The sequence below is a fragment of the Callospermophilus lateralis genome, chromosome 3, assembly GCF_048772815.1.
Source record: "Callospermophilus lateralis isolate mCalLat2 chromosome 3, mCalLat2.hap1, whole genome shotgun sequence".
NCBI classification, from domain to species: Eukaryota; Metazoa; Chordata; class Mammalia; order Rodentia; family Sciuridae; genus Callospermophilus; species Callospermophilus lateralis.
The window spans coordinates 129,722,640-129,746,532 of NC_135307.1; the positions used below are offsets into that span (position 1 = coordinate 129,722,640).

Genomic DNA, 23,893 nt, shown 5'->3' on the forward strand with positions numbered 1-23,893 from the left:
AAGTGAAAACCAGGAGCAGAGGGGAAGCTGAGGGTAGGACTGACCCCAGGTTTTCCAGCTGTGAGCACCAGCACTCTAGAAGCCCTCGCTGGGCAGAAGCAGCCCCTCCCCCTGGCCTCTCCCTGTCCTGCTCAGCAACTTATTCTATTGATTCCTATGCAAATTTTGTTATTGTTGTAATCAATAGCAGCTTAGAATCAGACTATTCCCTTCATCATTCCTTACCACAAAATCCTTACAAAACCATTAATGAAATTATTACATGTGTGGACTATTTCCCTTGCAAGACCCTATCACTGTTTTTTTTTCTGGTCATGACCTATCCAAATGAATAAAAATCTTAGTCCAGATGGCATATGAGCGAAGACAAGAAGCTTTAATACCTACCAAATCATTCCTTGGTTGTAGACTAAGTGTAGCACATTCTCAGCTATTTTGAATTCCCCATATTCAGGCTAGAAGAGAAAAAGAATTTCCATGTTAAAAATAAAAGTTGAATGCCAGACATGGTGGTGCACACCTGTAATCCCAGAAACTTGGGAGGCTGAGGCAAGAGGATCACAGGTTTAAGGCCAACCTCAGCAACTTAGTGTGACCCTGTCTCAAAATAATAAACAAACAAACAAACAAATAAAGGTTTGGAGATGTGACTCAGTGGTTAAGCGCTTCTGGGTTCAATCCCTAATAATAATAATAATAAAAAGGAACATTGCAAAGTCCTTTTTATAATCCAGTTCTTTGCTCTGACAGACACTAGAGAGTCTTGCCTGTGTGGTCACTCAGCAAATGGGAAATTTAAGAAGCAGGGTGAAACTCAGACCTCTCCCATCTTCCATCGTGTATTTTCCCTGATATGTCCTTTCAGCCATTCCTGGCTATTTCTCATGTCCCTGGCATCAGGAAAAGATGCATTTAGCCATAGAAACTTCCCCAAGGACACAGCATTTTACTTACAAACTTGCTTTCCAGGTCCCAACACCAGTAATCACTTAAGTAGCGAACAAAAAGTCCTCGGAAGAAGTCTATGAGTAGGATGCTTGCCACTGTAAAGAGCATATCAATGATGGACAGCTTCAGCATCTCCTGCAACATGGGGTAGGAGAGAGTCTCAATTGCCACCATGTCCCCCACCCCCACAGCCATCTCTTCCTCCACAATGTTCTCGTCTCTGTCCTGGAGCAGCCAGTGAGCCCTCCAGAGGCACCTTCATTTTTGCATCTCTATTGGGTGCAGTGGGTAGAGGGGACGGCTTCTGGCACATAATAGATGCTTAATAAATATTGCTTAATTTGAATTTGGATTCTGACATATACAGCCAGAGTTACAGGAAAACTAGGAAAGAATCTGAGTTCTATGGTTCTGAGTCACAGGAAACTCATTTCCATGGGATAATAATGGAGTATTGAGACGCTCTGCACAAGGTTAAATATCAAAGATGAAAGGCAAAATGGTTGAGGACACAGATTTTGGAGCAGATGTCTGGGTTCAAGTCTCTATCCTGCTCTTTACTGCGTCCTTGGGCCTCATCTGTGCCTCTAAAGGGTGATACAGTAAAACTCTCATAATGACATTGCCCAGAACATAGTTACTACTGCACAAATCTGTGCACTAATTATAATTATTAATGCTTAGACCTTGAAAAGCATAAATCTCACTGAATTTTACTTTCCTTTTCTGGAAAATCGGTGCAATAATGCCTCCAAGAGTTGCTAGATTGGAGGCAAAATGACTTTGTAAGGGACAAAGGGAAGCACCTGGCCAACATATGTTTCCCAGCACTGGCCTTGCAGGCTCAGAGTGTGGAGCGCAGTCTTGTTGGCCTTGGTGAGTGGCATGGTGTAAGTTGGAATACTGGTATCTTCCAAGACCCATGTGCTGTTTGTTCTGAAGCCCATTCCAGACCAGGGTGTGGACCATTTCCCTTCTTCAGGGGCTGCCTTGGTGGCGAAGAAGGAATCTATCCAATGACTTTTGTTATTTTTGGTGTTAATTTCCTGTGGAGAGAAAGGGAGGAAAGGGAAGAAATAAAAAAAGACTGAGCACCTGTTTATAAATAAGAATCCATAATGGACACCACACCAAAGTTATCATTGGATTACCTGGGAATAATTACATTCTCTCTCTCTTCTTCTCATCCCACTTAAATAGAGTTGGCCCCAATCATGGGACACAGAGATGTAATGGATAGTGCTTGTTGGTCCCTGGTGTCCTGCCTGCTCCATAGCACATGGTATCTCTTCTTCAGGTAAAAATTATCACCCCAGGTTTATGACTAGAAGATAATTGCTCAAGCTCACATTTCGAGTAGCAGGTAAGGACCTAGGTCTATGTAACCTCAAAACCCTGATGTGGAAAAAATGACACTCTGTGGTTTCTTCTGTCTACAAGCTTTGAGATCTGATGCTAGTATGATGTATTCTGGACAAACAACCCTCAGAAAGCTCTTCCTCCTCCCTGGCATCCCCTCCCCCCACCACTCAAGGGGTCCTCAGTCCTCAGGTTGGAAAGGGAAAGTTAACCCCCTGGGCTAGGCTGGTGAGTCTCACTGAGAACTGTTTGCCATGAGATAATTATTCTCTGCAAATTGTCAGAATAAGCCTCTTGGCCAGATGTTCTTTCTGGGATCATTTGTAATAGCTGTGAACAGCTTCTCCTGATTAGATTCAAGGATATAGGGCACACAGAGATATGGAATCAAAAGCTGCAATCACTGTTCCTCACTAGCTATGAATCCCAGCCTCAGTTTCTTTATTTGGGAAATGGGAATAATTTTTCTATCCTCATCTTGAGAAGACCACAGCTGAGTTGAGTTTTGGATATGATGTATGAAATGCAAGTATAAGCAGTGATGCTGACAATTATGATAATGACCCAGGTGTAGGGAGACGAGGTGGAGTGGGGAGGGTGATGATGGAGCAGGCGTTTAGCCCCATCTGGGCACTCACCTCAATGCTCATGCTGTTTACTTTGTCCAGGAGGGCAATGATCAAACTGTAGAGATTTCCCAAATACAGCACAAGGACCCTGAAAGCAACAAACAAGTCCATGGGTAGACCTACCCAATAGTTCTAGACTACTGGGGATATTCTAAGACAATGGCTGTCATGCTTCTATCTTTTAAATCACCTTGAGGTTATTCAAATACAGAATTCCAGAATCTACCCTGCTTCAGTAGCTCTGTGTGGGGTCTCCATGTCTTATATTTACTCTTTCCAGATGATTTCCACTGTAGCCCATCCTTGGATCAGCATTTTAGGAACACTAGTGTAGTGGGAGTGTGTATTTAGGAAGTGGGGTACTAAAGGGTAGTATAAAATACATGTCCTGTGCCATGTTTTCTGGTTTATAAAGGTTCTTCCCACGTACTATCTCATATGATCCTCATACAGCTCTATGAAATTCACAGCCAGATGAACTCACTTAAGACACAAGTCAACTAAAACATGGAGAGGCTGAGTAACTATTCAGTCTGATCAGGTTAGAAAGAATCAGATGCAATCTCTGAATCTCTGTGCTCCCCTTAGAAACACAGATGGGCTTCAGATACAGCTGTACCATGTGGACCACTGGAAGTGAATGGAATCTTCCAGCAACAGTCTCCATCAGCCAAGGACCAAAGACTTGATGTCAGTTTGTTCAGAGTTGAAAAGTTGGGGAAGCCTATCATGGAATAGCCCAGGATGCAGCTTTGATTTCTTATGGGAAATCTATATGGAGAAATGAGATGGGGGGTTTCTTAGCACATGGAGAATCATGAAATCAATGTCAGTTACTGGGAAAACAGCTTTATCTTGAGAAAACAGAAACCAGGACCAAATTGAACCCTGAGTCGACCATCCCCGCAGACTTTCTTTACCTCCTCAAGGTAGAGGTGACCACCCATGTGCGGGCAGAGGCATCACAAGGGGAAAACCATGTAATATCCAAGGCTTTCTCTCTGAATTGTGAAGGGACTTCTTTTGGTACAGTGCCAGGACTTTTTAAATTCAGCACTTATATTTCCTTATGCAGGAAATAGACCCTCAGAGTATATATAGTAAGAGTTGTCTGAAGGAAGTGTGGAATGAATCCCACCTCCTCAATCTTTGCATCCCATGGCTCTGGTTTTCACTATGCCATGGATGAAAGGTAACATGGTCTGCTGGTGAGTTAATGGAACTAAAATAATATGTCTTGCTGTTATTATCAAAATTAGCCCTGATTTGTCTGGGGCAAGTCTTTCAATGTCTCTGTTTCTCTGGTTTTGAACATGAATAACGAGGCCAATCTGTATAATAGGATTGCTGTTAGACCAAATGCAATAATGGAATTGATTCTCCCCAATGCCTGCTGGTGAGGAAGTAGCTGAGGAACACACTTCTCTTGTTCAGGCCTAAGAGGTGCTGAATGGAGCAGAAAGAACCAGATTAGGAGCCAGGGAACTAAAAGCCTCATTCTCCAGCAGAGCTACCCTGAGAGGCGAGGCTCAGGCAAGCCCTTTGTTCTTTCTAGTCAGTTTTTGTTTGTTTGTTTGTTTTTCACCTTTAAAATGACAGTTGTATTTCATGGGGTCGGCAAGTGATGGCCTTCAAATCAGACCTTACCCTTCCCTATTTTTGTGAAAAGTGCTGGAACACAGCTTCACCCTTTCATTTGCATATCGTTTCTGTGGCCACTTTCTTACTACAACCGTAGAGCTTAGCATTGTGACAGAGATATCTAAAATCTAAAATATTTACTATAACATCCTTTCCAGGTGTTTGCCAACTCCTGAATGGGAGCAAATCTTTTCAAAGTGGTTTGTGAAAATTAGTTGTGGAGAATGTTATTAGGGGTTACAGGAGAAAACTGGGTGAAACTGGTAGGGGTGCAGGTGGGAGCAAGAAAGCAGGGCTCTGACTGCCTCCCTCACCATGTTCATCTTTCCTCACCTGCACATATGGGCTTAATTTATGAATGAGGAGACCATGCTCCAGGGAACAGAAGCAGATTTTTTTTAAGGAAGACAATGGTGAAGTCATGCTAGAAATGAACCTGTTTGTTCTGACTCCCAAGGGGGATGTCCAAGGACGCTCCCTTGGATACACCAGCTGCTACCTGTTCTTATGGCCATTGATTATCCCGGCACAGCCCTAGAATCTTCAAATCCAGAAGAATCTCTTTGAGTCTGTGCTTTTGGGAAATTATTAGCAAAGCTCAAATCTTCCTTTTACACCTGGAAAAACAACCTGGGTCTCTTCCGCCACTCATAGTCAGACTCTGGGGGCAGTTCAACAATGAGGAAAACCAGACACACATCCCATCATCCTGCTCCTCTTTCTTCTCAGCTTATTCTGCCTATTTCTCCCTCTCCTCATCCCTCTTTCCTCCCCTCTCCTTGTTCTCCTTTTCCTCTGCTCTCTTCTCTTCATTACATTTTAATCCGTTCCTTCTGTCCTTGTCATCCTGGTTCTCCTTCCTGGCCCTCCTCTTCCCCTGCGTCTTCACTTTTCTCTCCTATTGTACCCTGTTAAAGTTCTGGGATAAGATGGGAAAAATAAGCAAGCTCTGGCTCACAAGGGACTCACGTTCCCATTGCAGTGGCCAGGTGGGTCAGTCACAATGTGGCACAGCCTGCCAGGGCTGCCATACCTTGCCAACTGGAAGCGCAGCGTGGTCCGCGGGTGGTACATTTCCAAGGCAGCAATGAGGTCAAAGACAGATGGTGCCAACATGGTGACCAGAGAGACCACCACACTCACCTGCCAAGAGAGCATGTGTGAGACCCTGCATTCCCAGGGTCCCCCAACCTACCTCACTCACCTCCATTTGGTCTCTTAATCTAATATTTGGAACGTGGGTATCCTCAGGATCATGCAGTTCCTAATCTCTCCAAATCTCTGTTAATTATCTTTTTTGAAAGACCACTATTATTTTATCATGGGTTTATTCTTTTTAGGAACATTCCTTTAGTATTCTGAGGACACTCCTATGGGTCATTGAGGATTCACTAGCATTTCTACCACATTTTTCAATTACCATCTCATCTCATTTATACTTACTTCCCCGACCTGGGATGGAAGATGGAAATAACTGTGATTATTACGAATAGAAAAAGGAAGGCGGAGAGGTAATTTAATATTCTTCCTGTTCATGGAAGATTAATTACCCAGAGAATTATGCCTGGCTCTTGTTTCTCTGTACTTATAGCAAAAGAAAGAGGCATTTTAGCTGGTGTACAAGAGTTTGAGCTAAAATAAGACATAATTTCTGAATATATCTTTAAAAAATATATCCATCTATCTGTAAAAAATACACACATTTACATAACCTACTTATTGATATAAAGTAGAAAGAGAGAGGTACCTAGTATAGTCTTAGATTTTGATATATTATTGTACATGGATAGATATATGTGGGGTAAACTGATGATCATCTTATTGCTTACACACTTTGCTTTTTAAATGGTGATAATTTTTTTTTCATAGAAGTGGTCTGAAAAGTTTCTTTTAATTTTTTTTTTTTTGCTGTGGTATTTCTGCCTTTCAAATCTTTACAGGTAAAGTGAGTCAACGTTTTAGAACAATAGTCTCATAACCAACCAATATTAAGAATTGTAAAATTGTCCATAACCTTCTATTTGGTAATTTTTCTTTTATGGCAATATTTAAAAGAGTGGGGGAAAACTGTTCAATATACAAGCCATTTATGTGGAGCTGGTTCTAGGAGTGTTGTTTGTAATTAAGAAATATAGAAACTACTTAAGTATTCAACAGCATGCACCAGGCCAATTTTGACACATACACCAGAGTACAAGGCAAGCCTGCAGGTGGCGTCAACCTCTGAAGCTCAGATGTGAAAGAACAGAAGTGAGAAGAGCAGCTGGGCGTGGGTATGGTAATGCAAGCCTTTAATCCCAGTGGTTCTGGAGCCTAAAGCAGGAGCAAGTTCAAAGCCAGCCTCAGTAACTTAGTAAGGCCCTAGGCAACTTAGCAAGACCCTGTCTCAAAATAAAAAATAAAAAGGGCTGGGGATGTGACTCAGTGATTTAGTGCCAGTGGGTTCAATTCCCAGTGTGTATGTGTATGTGTATGTATGTATGTAAAACCTATAGATTTAAAGGTAAAGATTTGAGCAAACACTTGAAGGTTCTTTTGAATCAAAATCTTCCCCTATGGAGACCAATAAAATTATTTATCCAAGGCTTGATGTTGCCACTCAATGGCTCAAAGCCCTTGAGGTCCATGCTCTAGGAGAAGGCTGGAATTATTCCCTAGAGGTAGTTCTACATAATCCACGAATGAAGCAGAAGAGCAGCTACTTTGAAGACAGAATGCAGGTAACTAACAGGCACTGAGTACCTCATTCTTTTCCCAAAGGGTCAGTTCTTTCTTCGATTGCTCCAGCTTCTGGGACCGGTCCACCACAAAGTAGATGAGATAAATGCTCCCAGCCAGTGAGAGAAGAACCAGTATGTTTGCAATGATCCTCAGGCAGATGGTCACTGCCCTGTGGAGAGAAGCAGGCACCATGACCACCAGACCACCATGATGCACTGACAAGAAACACATTCCCTGCTGAGAGGGTCCTCCACCTTGAGGAACTATCACTTCCCCTCACCTCAAATGCCTCATTTTCTATGAGATCAACAATGAATTATAAATTTAACCTGCCAGAATTTGGGGGCTTAAAACACATGAACAAATGACACTGGTTTTAGAATCCGAATATTTGGCTTTCAAAACAATCTCTGCTACTTAAACTTGGAGTCCTGTGGTTTGCCCATTCATGTTTTAGAAATTGAAATAAATGAATTCTGCAGAGGAAGGGAGAGATGATTTCTGTCACTCCATATGTCTAATCTGACATTGCACCACATACCTTCCTGGGGCCTTATGAGCTGTCTTTCTCTTCTGTAATGTAAGCTCCCAGAATTTTTAGTGTTTTTGTTCCTATATCCTCAGCTCTTAGAATAAGCCTAAGCACATCAAAGCACACGATAAATATTTGATAGATGAGTGAGCAAATAAAGAAGCAACTAAATGACTCTGAGATGCGACATGGGACTCATCTCTCTCCTCGTTAGCTCTCACTGTCACACGTCTCTTATAGTATGGGAGATTTCAGAATCAACAGTGATTCTGGAATTTAGTATAACCTAAACCCATCTACTTTTTGTCACAATGGGGGACAACTGACTTATTGGCTCTGGTTGGCCTATTTTTAAGGTAATCTGTCAACTTTGGGACCAATTTCAACCTGGTTTCCCCTGGTAGCAGAACCCCAGGCAGAGGCCTATTTGTACACGTTAATTTGGGAGGGGACACCAGAAAGTGGGACAAAAAAGCCATTGACACAAGGATGTGTGGTAGAATTGGCCAGTTGGAGGCAACTGCAGGACCTCCTTAGGGACCTACAGAATGCCTTCCAAACAGTCCACCCAGAGAGAAAGAGAGAAGCGTTTATCCCATTCCCTATGGTCAGCACTGCTTCCAGCCTATGGCTGTATGAGTGTTGACTGGGACCTTGTGGGTACTCCTCAGAGGACTCCAGGGCAGCAAGCAGTAGGCAGAAGCAAGGGGAACATGCGTATGGCCAGCAGCATCCTGTAAAGCTCTACCTGGGGTAGGGATGGGAGAAAGAGATGTGTTCAAGAGGATCTGAAGGTATACAAAAGAAGGGCATCATCCTCTCTGTGAAGTTGCACCAGCTGGGGACCTTGGACAGGGCAAGACACCCTCTTCTATAGGTGTCCTGCCCTTCATCAGCAGAATGAAGGAACTCATTACCAAATTGCAGTGATAAATGTCACCTTCCCAGGTAAAAAATAAAAACATGGCATACTATGATATTATTACCAACTCTGGTGGCAGAGGAGTAAGATAAAAAAAAATCACAGAGCCCTGGAGACAGAAATCCCTGAGAGACTTAGGTCCACGGAGGCAATCCCAGTGCTTCTTTATTCCCTCCAGTCTCTAGACCACACCTCATCACTTCTAGGGTCATGCTGCCCACGTGGTGAAATGTGGCCCTGCAATTGATTTTCCCTTCCAGTACTTGGTGACCCTTTCAGGGACTACACTAGAAAATGCATGTGGGGCAGAGGGAAGTAGCCAATTAAATGTTAGTTTTCCCTTTTCTCTACCCTCTTCTTCTGGGTCCTGTTAGAGCATGCTGTATATCCCAGAATGGCTACCTTTTTTTTTTTTTTTTTTTTTTTTTTGTAGAAGAGAGATGAGAAAAGGTTTCTCCTTAGTTCCTTTGCTTGTTTTAATAATGACTTCAGTGATCTGGAATGAACTTAAGATAACTACAATTTTCAAATTTGAGGAACCCTTTAAATCATGTTGTGAGAACTGCTAAAGATATATATTCAGAGCTCTATTCTCAGGGATTCTAATCTGGTAAATTGGGGATTGGGCCACAGGACCCTTCATTTCCAGTGACTGCAGGTGATTCTGATGTGGGTGGGAGCTCTCCAGCTTCTGAAAAGTGTTATTAGAGTCCCATTCTCCCATTTCTCAGGTGAAAAGGTAAAGGCCAGGAACGTTCAGGGAGTGAATAACAAGAGCAGGGCCATAATGTCCTCAGACCTTTCTCAATACCACCTCTTGCTTCCTGCCATTATTCCTGTGGCTGGTGTGTTTCTTTGGTTCTTCACAAATTAATTATGAGGACTAACCAATCAGTAAGGATACCAGATGAATGCACATGTTAATCTCAGTGCAGACAGAGCCACTGCCCCTTTGCCCCTTCCTGGGAACACCCTTGTCTTGCATTTGTTCTCTGGTTATGGTGTTGTTCCCTCACTAACATATTCTCAAGTCCCCATGAAGAACCTCACCTAGAAGAAACCATCTTGACGGCCTTGTGAACACAAAGGATGCTATTTGTGTCTTGTGAACTTCAGAGATTTGTTTCTAAATAAAATTAGTCCTAACAGTTTTTGTAGATTTGTTTCATTCAGCAAACTGGAAGTTGGCATTAAATATAAGAGTTTTATTATCTAAGTAAAAAGGTGGGATGCTAGTTAACTTCAGATCTCTCGCCTTGTCACAGGCTCTGAGGAAGGAGGAAGCACTCTTAAATACTGCTATAGGAAAGTATGGGGTTCCCACAGACCACAGTACTAGGGGAACCGAGATCACAAAGAAAGAAGACCTATTTGACTTGTGAAAATAAAATATGGATAATCTAGTAAATTTCTGTACTAAGTTGAAACAAAATGCATCACTGACTCTTAGCACAGGACATGTTAATACCTACAGATTTTTGCTTTTCTTCTTTTCCTGTTCTTCCAGGATAGCCTCCTTTAAGGAAGAATACATATAGCATTAGGAGCTTAGCATTACTGTTAACTATAAATCATGAAAAACATTCAGTATTTTAAATCATAGGTTTAATACTTTCTTTTGTAAGATTCTATTGATATCAATGAATTAGATATAAATTGTTTAATAGTCAATTGAAGGGAAATTGGAAATTGGGAAGAAAGGTTAGAGATGGGAAGATTGTGATAGTATGAATTACCGAAATATATTTTTCTCAAAATAGGGTGCCATTGAGTTGTTGCAGTGGTTCAACTGGCCCAGGTTTTTGACTGCTTTTGATCTCCTTTTCTAAGTTAAAAATAAATGCTTATATCCCTAACATCTACATATTGTTTCATTTACAGGTTATATTATGGATCATGGTAATAATCCATTATGTGAATTATGAAAAATATACCAACTGAAATTTTTAAAGGATGAAATATAAACAAACAAACAAATGCATAAATAAATAAATGTTCTAGCCAGAGGCAGTGGCGCGCACTCCTGTAATCCCAGTGCCTGACGGAGGATTGCAAGTTTGAGGCCATGGAGCGACTCTCCAGCAGGGGGCGCGCTCTGTGGGTAAGGACGACGCGCTAGCTGCAGGGCAGCCTGGACAGGTTTTCACTCACCCTGATGCTGTTCACGACTGCAGCGGTTTTGCTTTCTGCAGCCTCTGGGTTTCCGATGAGGTAATCCCAGGCGCAGAACACGCGCCAGCAGAAGGTGTAGTTTTCATTGGAAGCACTAGCAAGGCTTGTTCGGGAGTTTTTGGCCATCCTGCAAAAGAGGAATCAGAACGGGTACTTGGGGACAGCTTCAGGACTATGATCTTCCTCTCTGGGCTGTTGCTACTTACTGACTTGGAGTTTTATGTGAATTAGAAAAGCTGCCTCATCTGGGTTGAGGTAGCTCCTTAGACAAAGAGCCTGGTGGACTTCCTGCCCTCAGCTAACCTTTCTGAATACTCCGAAAAGTGCATTGACACATTAGTGTGTGAGTCCATTTTGACAAGGAGTCCCACCACTGCGGTGGCCCAAGCACCTCTGTCTGTACTTTGGTAACTTGCCACAGGTTGGAAGCACAAATTAGAAAGAAGTGCATGTGAGACAAGATGGTGGGGACCAAGTTCTTCTCCAGGCTCAGAAACTGTTAGTCTGTGTTCCTCTAATGTCTTTTTTTTTTTTTTTTTTAAATATTTTTAGTTGTAGATGGATACAATACCTTTATTTTTATTTATTTTTTTATATGGTGCTGAGGATAGAACTCAGTGCCTCACACATGCTAGGCAAGCCCTCTACCAAAGAGCCACAACCCCAGTATCTCTCCCTTTTATTTTAAATGTTTTTTCTCTAATGTCTTAATTTAATTTAACATAATTTCTTAATAGGATATTAAGCTGTAAGGAAACCTGGCGATTTTCCAAGCCAAACTGCCCATTTTACAGATGAAGTGCAGAGAGGGAAACAAGTTGCTGTGGGGCTCCCAGTGGGGGTGGTGCAGGACTCCCAACCCCTGGCCAGTTCACTTTCTTTTGCTTTGTGCCTCCGGTCAAGGATGAGCTTGAAGTTCCAACTGTGTCACATCATAGATAAACTGACCTATAAGAATCTATAACCAGGTCACAAATATACATCCAACAGAGCATGTTTTGCTTTCTGAAATCTCTGGTCACCTGGATCATATTATTCATCTCTATTAAGGCATCTACTTGTCTAAAATTGCATAAACTGGTAAGTCTGTATGACCCTTGTCTTTCCAGTCTCAACACAACACCTAGCTCGAAGCTGTAAGTGTTCAAAAAGTACTGGTTAAAATGAGCATACCTCCTTGGTCTTGGTCTCCTCCTCTGTAAAAATAGGTACATTTATGCCCTAAATTAGCAGGGCTATTGACAAGATTAAATAGGATCACACATATCATAATTCCTCACGTGAATCTTGGGGATATGAGCAGTCATACTTTTTTAAAAGAATGATGAAGCTGTAAGCAAACACTGCCATCCCCACCAGGAAATACGCCAAGGGCAGCCGGTAGCCTGCTCTCCCGATCCTCCTCTCCCTGCCGTAATAGCCATAGAAGAGAACTGAGTACTGGAGGTAGCCCTGCAAAGAAAATACTCTGTGTCATTTCTGATTCCCAGGTCTCAGAATAGTGCCTTACTCAAGGCAAGAGTGTGGCAAGCGTCAACCTCACCCCCAGGGACCAGACGGTATCCAGGTCTTGGGCAGATGCAACATGCTCCCGGGGGATGCTCTTGCTGGCTGTGCTTCCAAAGGGCTGGCCTGCGATCAGCTGGTGAGAGAGGAAGAGATGTCATGTGGTCCTCCAGGTGAGGGGAGCAGAGAAAAGCGGGGAGGGGGATGGATTCCCATGAATCTGTAGAGGTGTCACATGTAAGAGCTCTTATGGGGCTGTTTTTTTGCTTTGTTCACATGAATGGAAAGTTAATCATGGGTGATTAGTTTTTCTTTGGCTGTTTTCTTTGTGCACCTGCTGGGTGCACTCTCTCTGGACTAGATGTAGTATTTGTGGGTGGATCAGTGAGGTCCCTGGGATTTTGGGACTGCATAGGAAATGAATGGCCCCATTTACTTTATTAGGATGAAATTTAGTTGAATAATGTGTTTTATTTTAACGGGGTTGGCAAACTGTCAGCCTGACACTTCTTTTGTAGAGCCTGAGAGCTTAGATGGTTTTTGCATTTTTGAGTGGTTGGGGGAAAATTAGAAGAAAAATAATATCTTGGGATAAATTAAAATTATATAAAATTAAACTTTCAGTTGGCATAAATAAGGTTTTATGGGATCACAGCCACATTAATTATTTTATGTGCTGTCTATGGCTGCTTTTGCTCTACCTGGTAGATTTGAGTAGTTGTGACAGAGACTGAATGGCCAACAAGACCTGAAATGCTTAACTGTTTTGCCCTTTATAGAAAAGATTTGCCACACATGAATTATCCTTCCCACAACAGTAATAAGAGAGGTCATTTTATACTATTGTAACATTCCCCTTTTAAACAATGGTACTATTTTCTCTTCTGAAATAGTTCTTACCTCTGGGACGACAATAAAAGCACCTGTCATTATTGTGAGCACAATATTAATTCCAAATAACCATCTCAAGAATATGAAATAGGAGGCCACGCCTGATCCAAAATGACCTAGAGAAAGGTAAGACAATATAGTCCATTTAAGCTCAATCCTCACAGTGCAAGAAATCTTCATAAAGCAACATTAACTTTTCCTGTTATCCTCAGGGTATAGAGTAAAAAAAAATGCTATACTTGCACATAAGAACATTACTCCAAATGGTTACTTAGATGGGTCAAGATGAACATGAATATCTACTAGTTTTATATTAAGAAAAAAAATCCTTAGTTTACCAAAAATAATAATTTACCTAATGACATATTCATCTAAAATGCTCTATCAAATTTACAATAACAAATGTATGTTAAAAAGTGTGAGAATCTTTTGAGAATTTGATATATTTCTCTTCTATTCGAGGTCCTTTGGAGAATTCCAAGTATTTTTCTGAGGGAACTTTTGGCTAAATTTCAAAATAAAAACCAATTTGTTAGATGTTTACAATTGGGAAAACCAAGAGAAGGATTCATGGAAATTTTTTGAAAATTTCATTTTGCAAATTTGTAAAAATTTTTTGCAAATATATCTCACTTTAAATTAAAAAGTAAGAAATTGCTTGATTCCATTTAAACATTAAAAATACTTTTTCATATTTTTTATCTAACTTTAGATTTATTTTTTAAAATATTTCTTTTTTTTTTAGTTGTAGTTGGACACAATACCTTTATTTATTTATTTTTATGTGGTGCTGAGGGTTGAACACAGGGCCTCATCCATTCTAGGCAAGCACTCTACCACTGAGCCACAACCCCAGCCCTAGATTTATTTATTTATATATATATATATATATATATATATATATATATATATATAAAACATTTCTTTTTTAAAATATTTTTTAGTTGTAGATGGACACAATACCTTTATTATATTTATTTTTATGTGGTGCTGAGGATCAAATCCAGTGCCTCACACGTGCTAGGCAATTGCTGTGCCACTGAGCTTCAGCCCCAGCCCCTATATATAACATTTCTTTTCTATGCCATTAAATATTACAGTATCTTCCTTGATAATTTCTTCACTCTTAAAATTGAAATTGGGATTGTGGCTTAGCAGTAGAGCGCTCGCCTAGCACACACGGGGCCCTCAGCACCACATAAAAATAAATAAGTGAAGGTATTGTGTCCAATTACAACTAAAAAAATAAATATTTTTTAAAAAATTAGATGGGTCTCCATTCTGGGATCACATCACTGATATTTTCTTTGACTCTTTCATGATTTCCAATTGGATATTTAAATATACAATACAATTTTAAAATAAAGGAATTAAACCTACTCTTTAAGACAATTGAATCAACTATTCCAGCAATATTTATGGAGTAATTTAGACTATAATAATTATCACATGCTAAAGGTCTGTATTTCTGCTTCTGATTTTTTTTTGTTTGCTTATTACTTTGATTTGTCAGTAAATAATTCCTGCACTCTGCTATGCTGTCTTGATTGTTTGGTTTTCTAACATATTTTTAAGATTTTGGTCACACAACTTCATTTGTATTTTTCCTTCAAATTTTTGTTTAATTGATCTCTTCAATGTTTTTCTTCCTTAAGTTTTATGATTATTTTGTCAAATACTTAAAGCAATACATTGAGACTTTTACTGGAATTGCATTAAACTCATAATCTTCCAAATATTAAATCTTCTCATATCTCCTTATAGAAATTTTATATTTTATAGTCCAATATTACATTTTTCTTTATCTCAGAATTATTGCCAACTTTATTCATAGAAGTCTATGTGTGCTGTGTTATTATGTGTGTGTTTAAATATGACTTTATTTACTTTTAAAGCATATTTTTTAAATACAACTATTTCTATAAAAATGTGATTTTTTTTTTTTTTTTTGTATTTTGCAATTCCCTACATTACCATCTTATTTATCCTCAGAGTTTTTCACTTTATCTTTTGGGGTTTGATGTGTCTGATTCAATGAACTGGGAGAGAACAAACAGAGCTATCTTGGAATGTAGCAAAGAAGCATGGGGATTATTCCTGTCTTGCTGGGGACAGACCAGGTCTTCTTGCTTTGCCCTGCTATGCAAGTCTCCCCAGTTGCACATTGTGGGGACTGGCACACACCAGACTATTCCCAGGCTGTGGACTGATGACTGATCCTGCATCCCTGACCCCTTTTCCAGGTGAGATTACTTACTTTCAATTTTCTTTATCCTCATTTCCCAGGGAATGAAGATGACCACAAAGTTACAGGCAAGACGAGCAAATTTCCGCCAGAGCTAAAAAGGAGACGACAGGATTAAAGAACTTCCTGTAGCACTAGGGTCCTAGCTGGAGGAGGGACTCCCAAACATACCCTTTGGTACATTTAATGATGGCTTCATAGGCCATTAAGCAGCTCTAGGACCAAAGTAGCACTCTTGTCTTTCTCTGACAGATGGGTGGACAACTGCTCTGGGCTCTAAGCTGTGGTGTCTGGGTTGAGGTGCATACTCTTTAAGGATGTAGCTCCTCTTGTTTATAGCATTCCTGATGCAGGGACGAAGGTCAGACTTCGAATGATGTCTAAAGGCACCACTTGAACCTGCCATGGACCTAAGGTAGCTCTGAGAGCGGGGACCAGGAATCCATACAGATAACACAATCACCAAGTGACCACACCTGTATTTCTGTTTAAGGCCCAAGAGTTTAGAGCCTACTATGAAAATGAGCCACACCCAATATGTGTTTTGTATCTTGAGCAGGATTAGTTTCCCCAGGTTGAAGTTGTCAGGAAGAAGGTCTAGAAATTTATCTTGTGGATTTAAGATGCAATTGTTAAAAGTTTGAATTTTTTTTTTTTCTCGAAGAAGAATGAAGCAAAATGTGTCCTCACACTGGCTGCGCTCTTGGACAAAGTTGGCAGGTTGTGCATTTTAACACACAAACAATCTGGGTTTGTGTTGGAAGCAAATGATATCATTGCACAAAGAAGGGTTACAAATGTGATTACCACATTCTGAACTGTAAGACAGCACACGGTCCTGATACAGACATGTATGATAATGTCATTCTGAATGTGTCTGCTAAGGCCAGACGGCTGCTTGGAAATGAAAATCTGAATTTTATCAGAAGCTGGAATTGTTCATCTTCTGCTCATGATTCCAGAGCCAACTCAAATAGGGCCACTCCCATGAAGCTGTCACACAGATTTTTCTGTAGCCCAAAATAAATTTGTCCTGTCTATAAACTCCCTAGTCTGCCTTATAACATTCATCATGCCCTACCTTGCATTACCTGTATTTGGTTCGTATGGTTTATCTCCTCGAGCACAAAGAACAAAATCAGAAAACAAAAGGTTTTCTGATTTATGTCCCCAATAGTGTTCAGAGTCAGGGGCTCTCAGACATCTTTTAGCAAGAAGTTTGGGGTTAGAAAGTGTTTGGGTCTGTGTCCTGCTTTAAAACATAAAGTCTAGCCAGGTGCATGCCTGTAATCTTAGTGGTTCAGGAGGCTGAGGCAGGAGGACTTCAGTTTTGAAGCCAGCCTAAACAAAAACGAGATGCTAAGCAACTGAGTCCCTGTCTTTAAATAAAATACAAAATAAGGCTAGGGACATGGCTCAGTGGTAGAGTGCTCCGAGTTCAATCCCTGGTACCCCCCGCCACCCGCCCCCCCACATATGGTCTAGGAAACAGGCGTGGCAAGCCAGAGACCTAAGTTCTAGCTCCACTTCCTCCTCTCTCTTACTCTGTGCTGCTAGGGAAGTCATTCTGTTTCTTTGGGATGCTACTGGCTCATTTGTATAAGAAGCAGTAGAAATCAATCAGTGGCTTTGCTTGTGAAATTGCTTGAGAATTTCAATACATGAAACCTGCAAAAGCAGGGCAGCTTTAAATGTAAATTTATGATTATCTTTAATTTAAATTTTATTAAGAATATGTTGTTTCAGAGAATTTAGTGAGAGTATATTTATCAATTTTTCTGTTAAAATAAACTTTTTAAAAGTGCAATACTCAACATTTATTCATATGAGACCAATAAATTATTGCATTGGGTGAGACAATATTTATGAAAAAGACTTTTGGAAAATAATTTTTTAATATTTACCAAAAGCCAAAAAAAAAAAAGGGATTATAGTCTTTTCTACAGGGATCCCTTAAGAAAAAAAATTTAAAAAGAGGAAAAACTATATGCAAAGATGGTTTTTGCAGAGTTATTAATAATAATGAAAAGTAGAACCAATTTAAATATCTACTAGCAAGCAAATGATTAATTAAACTAATATACACTTATCTGATGGAATATTAAACAGTCATTAAAAACGGTTAAGTCTAACAAGGACCATAAGCAACATAGGTAAACTTTAAAGTATTAAGTGGAAAAAGTAGCAAAACAAAAATGTGTGTAAGTTACAATTACTCTGAGGTGAAAAGGACATATTTATGCAATGATTGACATATGAGATTTTTAAAAATATACTATATTAGGGGTGGGGGCCATGGAAGTGATTTTCTTTCTTTGTTTTCTAAAAAGATATATGAAATATCTTTATAAACATGATTTTTAAGGTATACTAAAGTTTAGTTTAAATAATTGCTTGGGACTGCAGTGGGGAAAATAACAATCAAAACCCTTCACACTATATTATAAAGTGAGAGCTGGAATATGCCTCTCTCATTGCGAGGGATTCAGTGATACAACTGTACACAGTGACACAGCAAACAGTACCTACCTGTGTGGATGGGGTTAGGTCAGAATGGACACTAGATTATTCTCACAGGGAAGTCATCTTTTCCTGATGATCTTAGCTTATCGGGGTCACACAATTAATAAGGGATGGCATCTGGGACTAAAATCAAATTTGGGGGAATTTAGATTTTCTGGCTTATCATCCTGCCCTCCACAACCTATGTCCAATGGCAAGTGCAGCTTCCTAGCCCTGGAGACCCCAGGAAGGGATGGCTGTGCCCATGTGCCTGTGCTTTACCTCTGCACCTGCTGCTTGGTAGCCTCGGGTCCTGGTCAGCCTCCCTTCAAATTTTAGCACAATCTCCTTTGCTCGTCTGAGAAAAGGGAAATGAGAGTGAACACAATTTTATCACCTAGTTTTTGAAAAATATGTGAAGATGTAATAGAAATAGATACCAAACCTTCAGGGTAGGATGCTGTGGGAGGGTGGAGTTAAACTAATATTTCATTTCCTGACTTTTGTTAACCAGAAAACTCCTTCCAATTGTTTTTCTTTAGCACTTAAATAGATGAATTAACCTAAAATGATGAATTCATGCCAAAATTAGTTAAATTGAATTTCTTAAAGTCCTTCTCTGATTCGGGAGTTTGGCTGGGAATCACTAGCTTTGGAAATCTGTAGCAGGGTGGAGTATCTTGGCTTCTTCAACCTATCAACCTTTCTCTTTCAGTCAAGTCTTCAGAAGTGATAATCAGACCTGGCTTCAGAGAATTGGCTTCAAGAAAAGGGTGGTGTTTGGTTAATGAGAGGAAAATGTTGCGTTTAGATAGCCAGGAGCAACCTGAATCATTCCAATCAAACTATTGACACATTATTGATCATTTTGTTGAGCTGGTGTGATTTCTCAATTTAAATGTTTGAGTCATAAAAACATAATGAATTCCTTGGAATAGCTGCTTAAGTTCACAATTAAATGAGCAAAAGGATCAGAAAAGAAATGTTAGTGCTGTAGGACAGACTGAATATTTCCCCTCAAAGCAACTTAGATATATGTGACTCCAATGCAAAAATCCTCCTTATCTGGCTGTCAACTACCCTTTGCTTGATTGTACTCAGTGATAAAGAACTCAGTTCTTCAGAATCAGCCAGTTTGCCAGTTTGACAAGTTTACTCATTGGGATGTTCTTTTGTGTGTCTTCCAACAACCTCCCAGTAACACCCACCAGTTGTGAGTCCTCCCTTAGGAGACACATGTAACTAGCCAGCTCCCTTTTCCATATCCAAGGTGACTCTCCAAAACATGACCTAATCTGAGTACTGGGTTTTGGCGTCTGCCTTCTCAATGCAATGTCCTCATTATCACAGCTGATCCAAGGGACTGGCTTCATTCTGGTCAAAATAAGAACAGCAGATAAGGGTGAGGTTGATGTGGACACCATGACCATATTTGGGGTCATCTTCAATACAATTGCATGGTAAATACATCTAGAAGATGAGAACCCATCCAAGTTAAATAATAATTTATTTTGTGTATTTATTTATGATGTTTTTCCTACAAAAATTTTCTGTATACTTGTTTTGGATCAAGTGCAGTAGAATACATGTATAAAGCATAGTCAATGTCCTGGAAGAGTGTGTCACTTAGAAAGGATGAAAGATCTAACTATACAATGACTGAGAAAGAGTGGGATAGCATGTGCTCTTTCAGGGGGGTGATCAGGTGCAGAGGTGGCAAGGAGGGGTGGATGTGACCTAGGTTGGGTCATAGAACTATGTTGATCTCAGCCATCTGACCACTCATTTCCCTTCAGGGGAAACAGGAGTGTGCCATGTCCTCTGAGACAGTGGCTTTTTATCTGTGTTAGATGATGCACCCTTAATTCTCACACAGTCAGGGATCAGTGCTTTCTGTAGCTTCCACTCAAGTGCCGGGATAAGCCTCAGCAGGTCCCATTAGTGAGGTGTTGCTCCAGTAGCTTCTTAAAGTGATGGAAAAGAGATGTGTGTGGCAGGGGGTGAGAGATGGAAGTGCTCAGAGGGCAAGCTGCCGTACCTTTGGCTGATGCGTGGCTGGCGTTAGCCTGCTTGGAGCTCTTGCTGAGTCATACATCCAAGCATCATGGTGGAAGGCCTGGTTTTATCTTTTGTTTCTGAAGTGCCTTGACAATAAAGCAATACTTTTCTCTGTTCTGGCCTTAAGGTTAAAAAAGCTTAGTTTCCTATCATATAGGTAACAATTAGTCATCATTTCTAAATGATTTTTTTAAAGTTTTAGTGAAACATATGCTCTTTTTATTTTTTAAATTAATTTCTCCAATGATCACTTTGATAAAATTCCTGTGTTTTAATACCATGGAACCCTGGACTTGACGTCAGAAGAAAATCTTGTTTAAAGTTCAATTCTTGCACTCAGAAGCCATGCATAGGTTAATTGGTCTTTTAACATCTCTGAGTGTCAGTCTTCTGAGCTGAAAAGTGAACATAGGGCTATCCTTACCTCCAAGAGTAGAAATGATGAGAGCTGATTAAGGAGAATTAATTGGAACCTTCTGAGGGTGAAAACTATGGATGACTAGTTAACTGTTGCAGCCACCTGAGGGGCAGGTTAGTCCAACTGGAAGAACAGTGCGTTGAATGGAATCCTAAGGAAAGAGTGATTTACTTGATGGGAAAGTGTAAGCTCCATAGATGGTAGGTATGGAGAGAAAGGAATGTCTGGTTGGCATCTAGAAAATGGCATTAAAGAGCAAGGTGTGACAGTGGTTCTGTCCACACAGTGGTTGCCTGATGGCCAGGGTGGTGACTGCTTTGCTACAAGGATGCACTGCTAGTTCACAGTAGCTCATTGGCATAGGTGATGGAGGCCATCCTACTAATTCCCCTTGCTGGGATCCCTGGCATCAGCATAAGCAGTCATCAGTCACTCTTACTGCCTACTCGATATAGTGCAAATCCTTCAAGGGATTGCTGTCAGTGGTCTCAAACTTGAGTTTGTGAAAGAATCAACTTGAATGCATATTTAAAATACCAGGGAAGGCAGAGGTGTAGCTCAGTTGAGCATTGACTATCCTGTGAGAAGCTCTAGTTCTGAGTGAAAGCTCTAGTTCTAGCAGTGGAAGATGAAGGGAGAGGAGGAAGTGGAGAAGGAAAGGAGAAAGGAGAAGAACAAGAGAAAGAGGAGTTGGAGGAGGTGGCTGCCCAAAACGTGAGGGCCTTCCCCCACAGTTTGGTTCAATAGGTCTGAGGGCAGCCAGGGTCTTTTGAGTTTTAAATAGTACTCTGAGAGCTTAGCAGTTGACATTTTTGGGATTATTTCTTCAGGCTATTCCTTGTAAACACTTCAACTTTACTGATGTTTGGAGAAACTAAGAAAAGTTCCCAATATCCAATGACTAGAGATTGACAGATAGTATTTGAATTCAGGAAATCCGTCATTGAATCCTTAGCACTTAACTATTATACAAACACACTTTGTGAAATGACTCTTAAGTATAATAATGTGGCTTCCCATGGAGAGTATTCCCCCTCTAGGGGAAGTAATAGCAAGGAAACTAAAATGAACATCTCTTTTCATTCTGACTTGTACCTGTCTCCTATAAGTTTGGAGACAATATTAAAACCTACTGTTGGAGTAGAGGTAGAAGACCAAAAACTTTCCACCAACACACACACAATGACACATATATATATATACACCATATAGACACCCTTCCCCCCAACACATACACTGGCTATATGGACCAGGCAGACCCCTCAGACACCTCTGTGATTTCTCTGGGTCAGGTCAAGAGCCACCAGGGCACCTTTCTCATGTGGATCTGTCTCCTTGTTTCCATGGGCAGGGACTGGAGGCTTATTGGAAAGCATATTTACAGTAATTAGTAACTGCTGTTGAGGACCTTACCTCAGTGCTTTTAGCTTTTGTCCCATGGTCCAGGGCCTGCAGCGAATATTTGCCATGAGATCTTTCTGGAACTGTATATTCTGGAAGATTTGTTCCGGATCATTGCTGTCCCCTGTTTCATCAGCATTAAAGCTGTCATCCAAGTTACTGAATAGATCAGGGCATTAAGGAGGAAATCTGATTAGTAGAATTGCTTCCAGTGAAGATCATCTTTCCTGGGGAAAGTTCAGCATCTGACTGCCCCAGGGTTAACTGTATGAAGTGTGTGTGTGTAAGGATCCATGAAGGTGGAGAGAGAATTTGGCAGTGTTAGCAGCCCACTTAAACACATTTCTTAGATTCTATTACTTCTGAGGTCAGTGAAAGAGAAAAATTTCTCAGGATGAAATATAATATTGGAAAAAATAGAAGGGAGACCAATGGAGGAGAGAAAGCTAATAGGGTAGAGAAGAGGGGAGGGAAAGAGGAGGTACTGGGGAATAAGCTTGATCAAATTATTTTATGTGCATGTACAAATATGTCATAATAAATCTCACTATTATGTATAATTATAATGAGGATAAAAACCATCAGAAGACACAAAAGGAAGCAAGAGGAGACTTATTTATATGATGCAATTCCTGAATAGCAGCAATTTTGGTAGACAAAACAATTTTTTAATAGGATCATTGAAATAATTTTGGAGATTTCTCCTTAGCTCCCAATTCTGCATATGAAATATATAAATGTCAAACTTTAGTCACCCAAAGACCCTTCTCTGCCCTTCCACTTTGATTCATTTTAAACCTGAGATAACAGAGGCAGCAGTTTCTATGAACAAGAAATTAGCTAAATGAGTGTATATGAGCAAAACATGTCAGGGAAATGGTTACTCTCTAGAAGAACAATATTTGATGTGTAGTGAGGTTCATTTCCAGTAATAATTGAAATGCTAATCTTAATGCAATCTTTTCAGGAGATGAAGATTCTTCTGTAGCTGTTAGAAAATGTTTTCTTTATTATTTTCATTCATATTGTTTCTGCTTACTCAATAGAGAATTTCCTCCAATTTCTCTAAAGTAAGTAGAGGTCATAATACTTAACAAAATATTCATTATAAATATTTAACAAACTCAAATAGCGCTTCCACCCACTTCTAACTATTCAGAAGCCTTTTCCAAGAAACATCTTATTTATTGTGACAGATGTATTATCTGCTTTCTCTCAGCATTGCTGATTGAGTAAACAGAGAACAGACAAAGCACATTTATGGAACTGGCAGCAATAAAGCCAGTCTGGGATACAGGTTTTGGGAGTCTGATCCCCTCATTGAGAACCAGCAGCTTAGAACCATCTCTCCCTGTTTCCTTGGCTCATGTTGCCATCTTAGTTGTATGAAACCTGTAGGAATAAGTTTCTGAGTTTGTTTTGAAGAACCAAGCACGACCCAGAGAGTTGTTGTCCCTGGCTTAGGTGACACAAACATGCATCCCTTTCTCACACACCTGCCTCTTCTGCCCAGGTGATAAAGGGGACCTACTCACCTGAGCAGCAGGGACTCCTGGTAGAGGTAGTGCTGGCTGGCATTTCTCCTGATGCTTCTGTAGCGCTGGGATGCCCTTGAGGCTTTCATGGGAACAGACCTGCTGCCTGTGATCCCTGATGTCAGCCAGGGAGCTAGGAAGCTGGCAGGCAAGGGTCTGTTGCAACTGGAGGTTTCTAAACAGTAATTGCAGAGTTGCTCTGTCCTCCCCTTCTCAGGAGCAGGATTGCCTGCCTGCAGCTGGCGCTGGGAGCAGGGGAGAAGCCAGAGGCTGATCATGCATATATAATGTTAAGGTGGCCGGAGAAGCACTGATTGGCTAGAGTCTGGGCAGCCCAAGGTGGGGAGCTTGGCCAGGTGATCTAGGGATGACTTGCACTGCCCATGGAACCCAGCCATAGCCCCTTGTACTCA

At 40.6% G+C, this 23,893-nt stretch overlaps 1 protein-coding gene across 1 annotated transcript in view; it reads right to left on the reverse strand.

Annotated features, from left to right (window-relative positions):
• Tmc3 (transmembrane channel like 3) overlaps nucleotides 1-23,569 on the reverse strand; it is a 35,026-nt gene extending 11,457 nt beyond the window's left edge. The window contains exons 1-15 of the mRNA XM_076848756.2: nucleotides 23,481-23,569; nucleotides 21,958-22,104; nucleotides 18,351-18,426; nucleotides 15,579-15,660; nucleotides 13,331-13,437; nucleotides 12,468-12,566; nucleotides 12,234-12,376; nucleotides 10,904-11,051; nucleotides 10,225-10,268; nucleotides 7,320-7,467; nucleotides 5,611-5,720; nucleotides 2,946-3,024; nucleotides 1,755-1,994; nucleotides 955-1,083; nucleotides 388-455 (exon numbers count right to left, since the gene is read on the reverse strand). Of these exons, the coding sequence (XP_076704871.2) occupies nucleotides 388-455; nucleotides 955-1,083; nucleotides 1,755-1,994; nucleotides 2,946-3,024; nucleotides 5,611-5,720; nucleotides 7,320-7,467; nucleotides 10,225-10,268; nucleotides 10,904-11,051; nucleotides 12,234-12,376; nucleotides 12,468-12,566; nucleotides 13,331-13,437; nucleotides 15,579-15,660; nucleotides 18,351-18,426; nucleotides 21,958-22,104; nucleotides 23,481-23,569 (1,709 nt within the window). The remainder of the gene's footprint in view (nucleotides 1-387; nucleotides 456-954; nucleotides 1,084-1,754; nucleotides 1,995-2,945; nucleotides 3,025-5,610; nucleotides 5,721-7,319; nucleotides 7,468-10,224; nucleotides 10,269-10,903; nucleotides 11,052-12,233; nucleotides 12,377-12,467; nucleotides 12,567-13,330; nucleotides 13,438-15,578; nucleotides 15,661-18,350; nucleotides 18,427-21,957; nucleotides 22,105-23,480) is intronic.
• Between the last annotated feature and the right edge of the window lie 324 nt (nucleotides 23,570-23,893).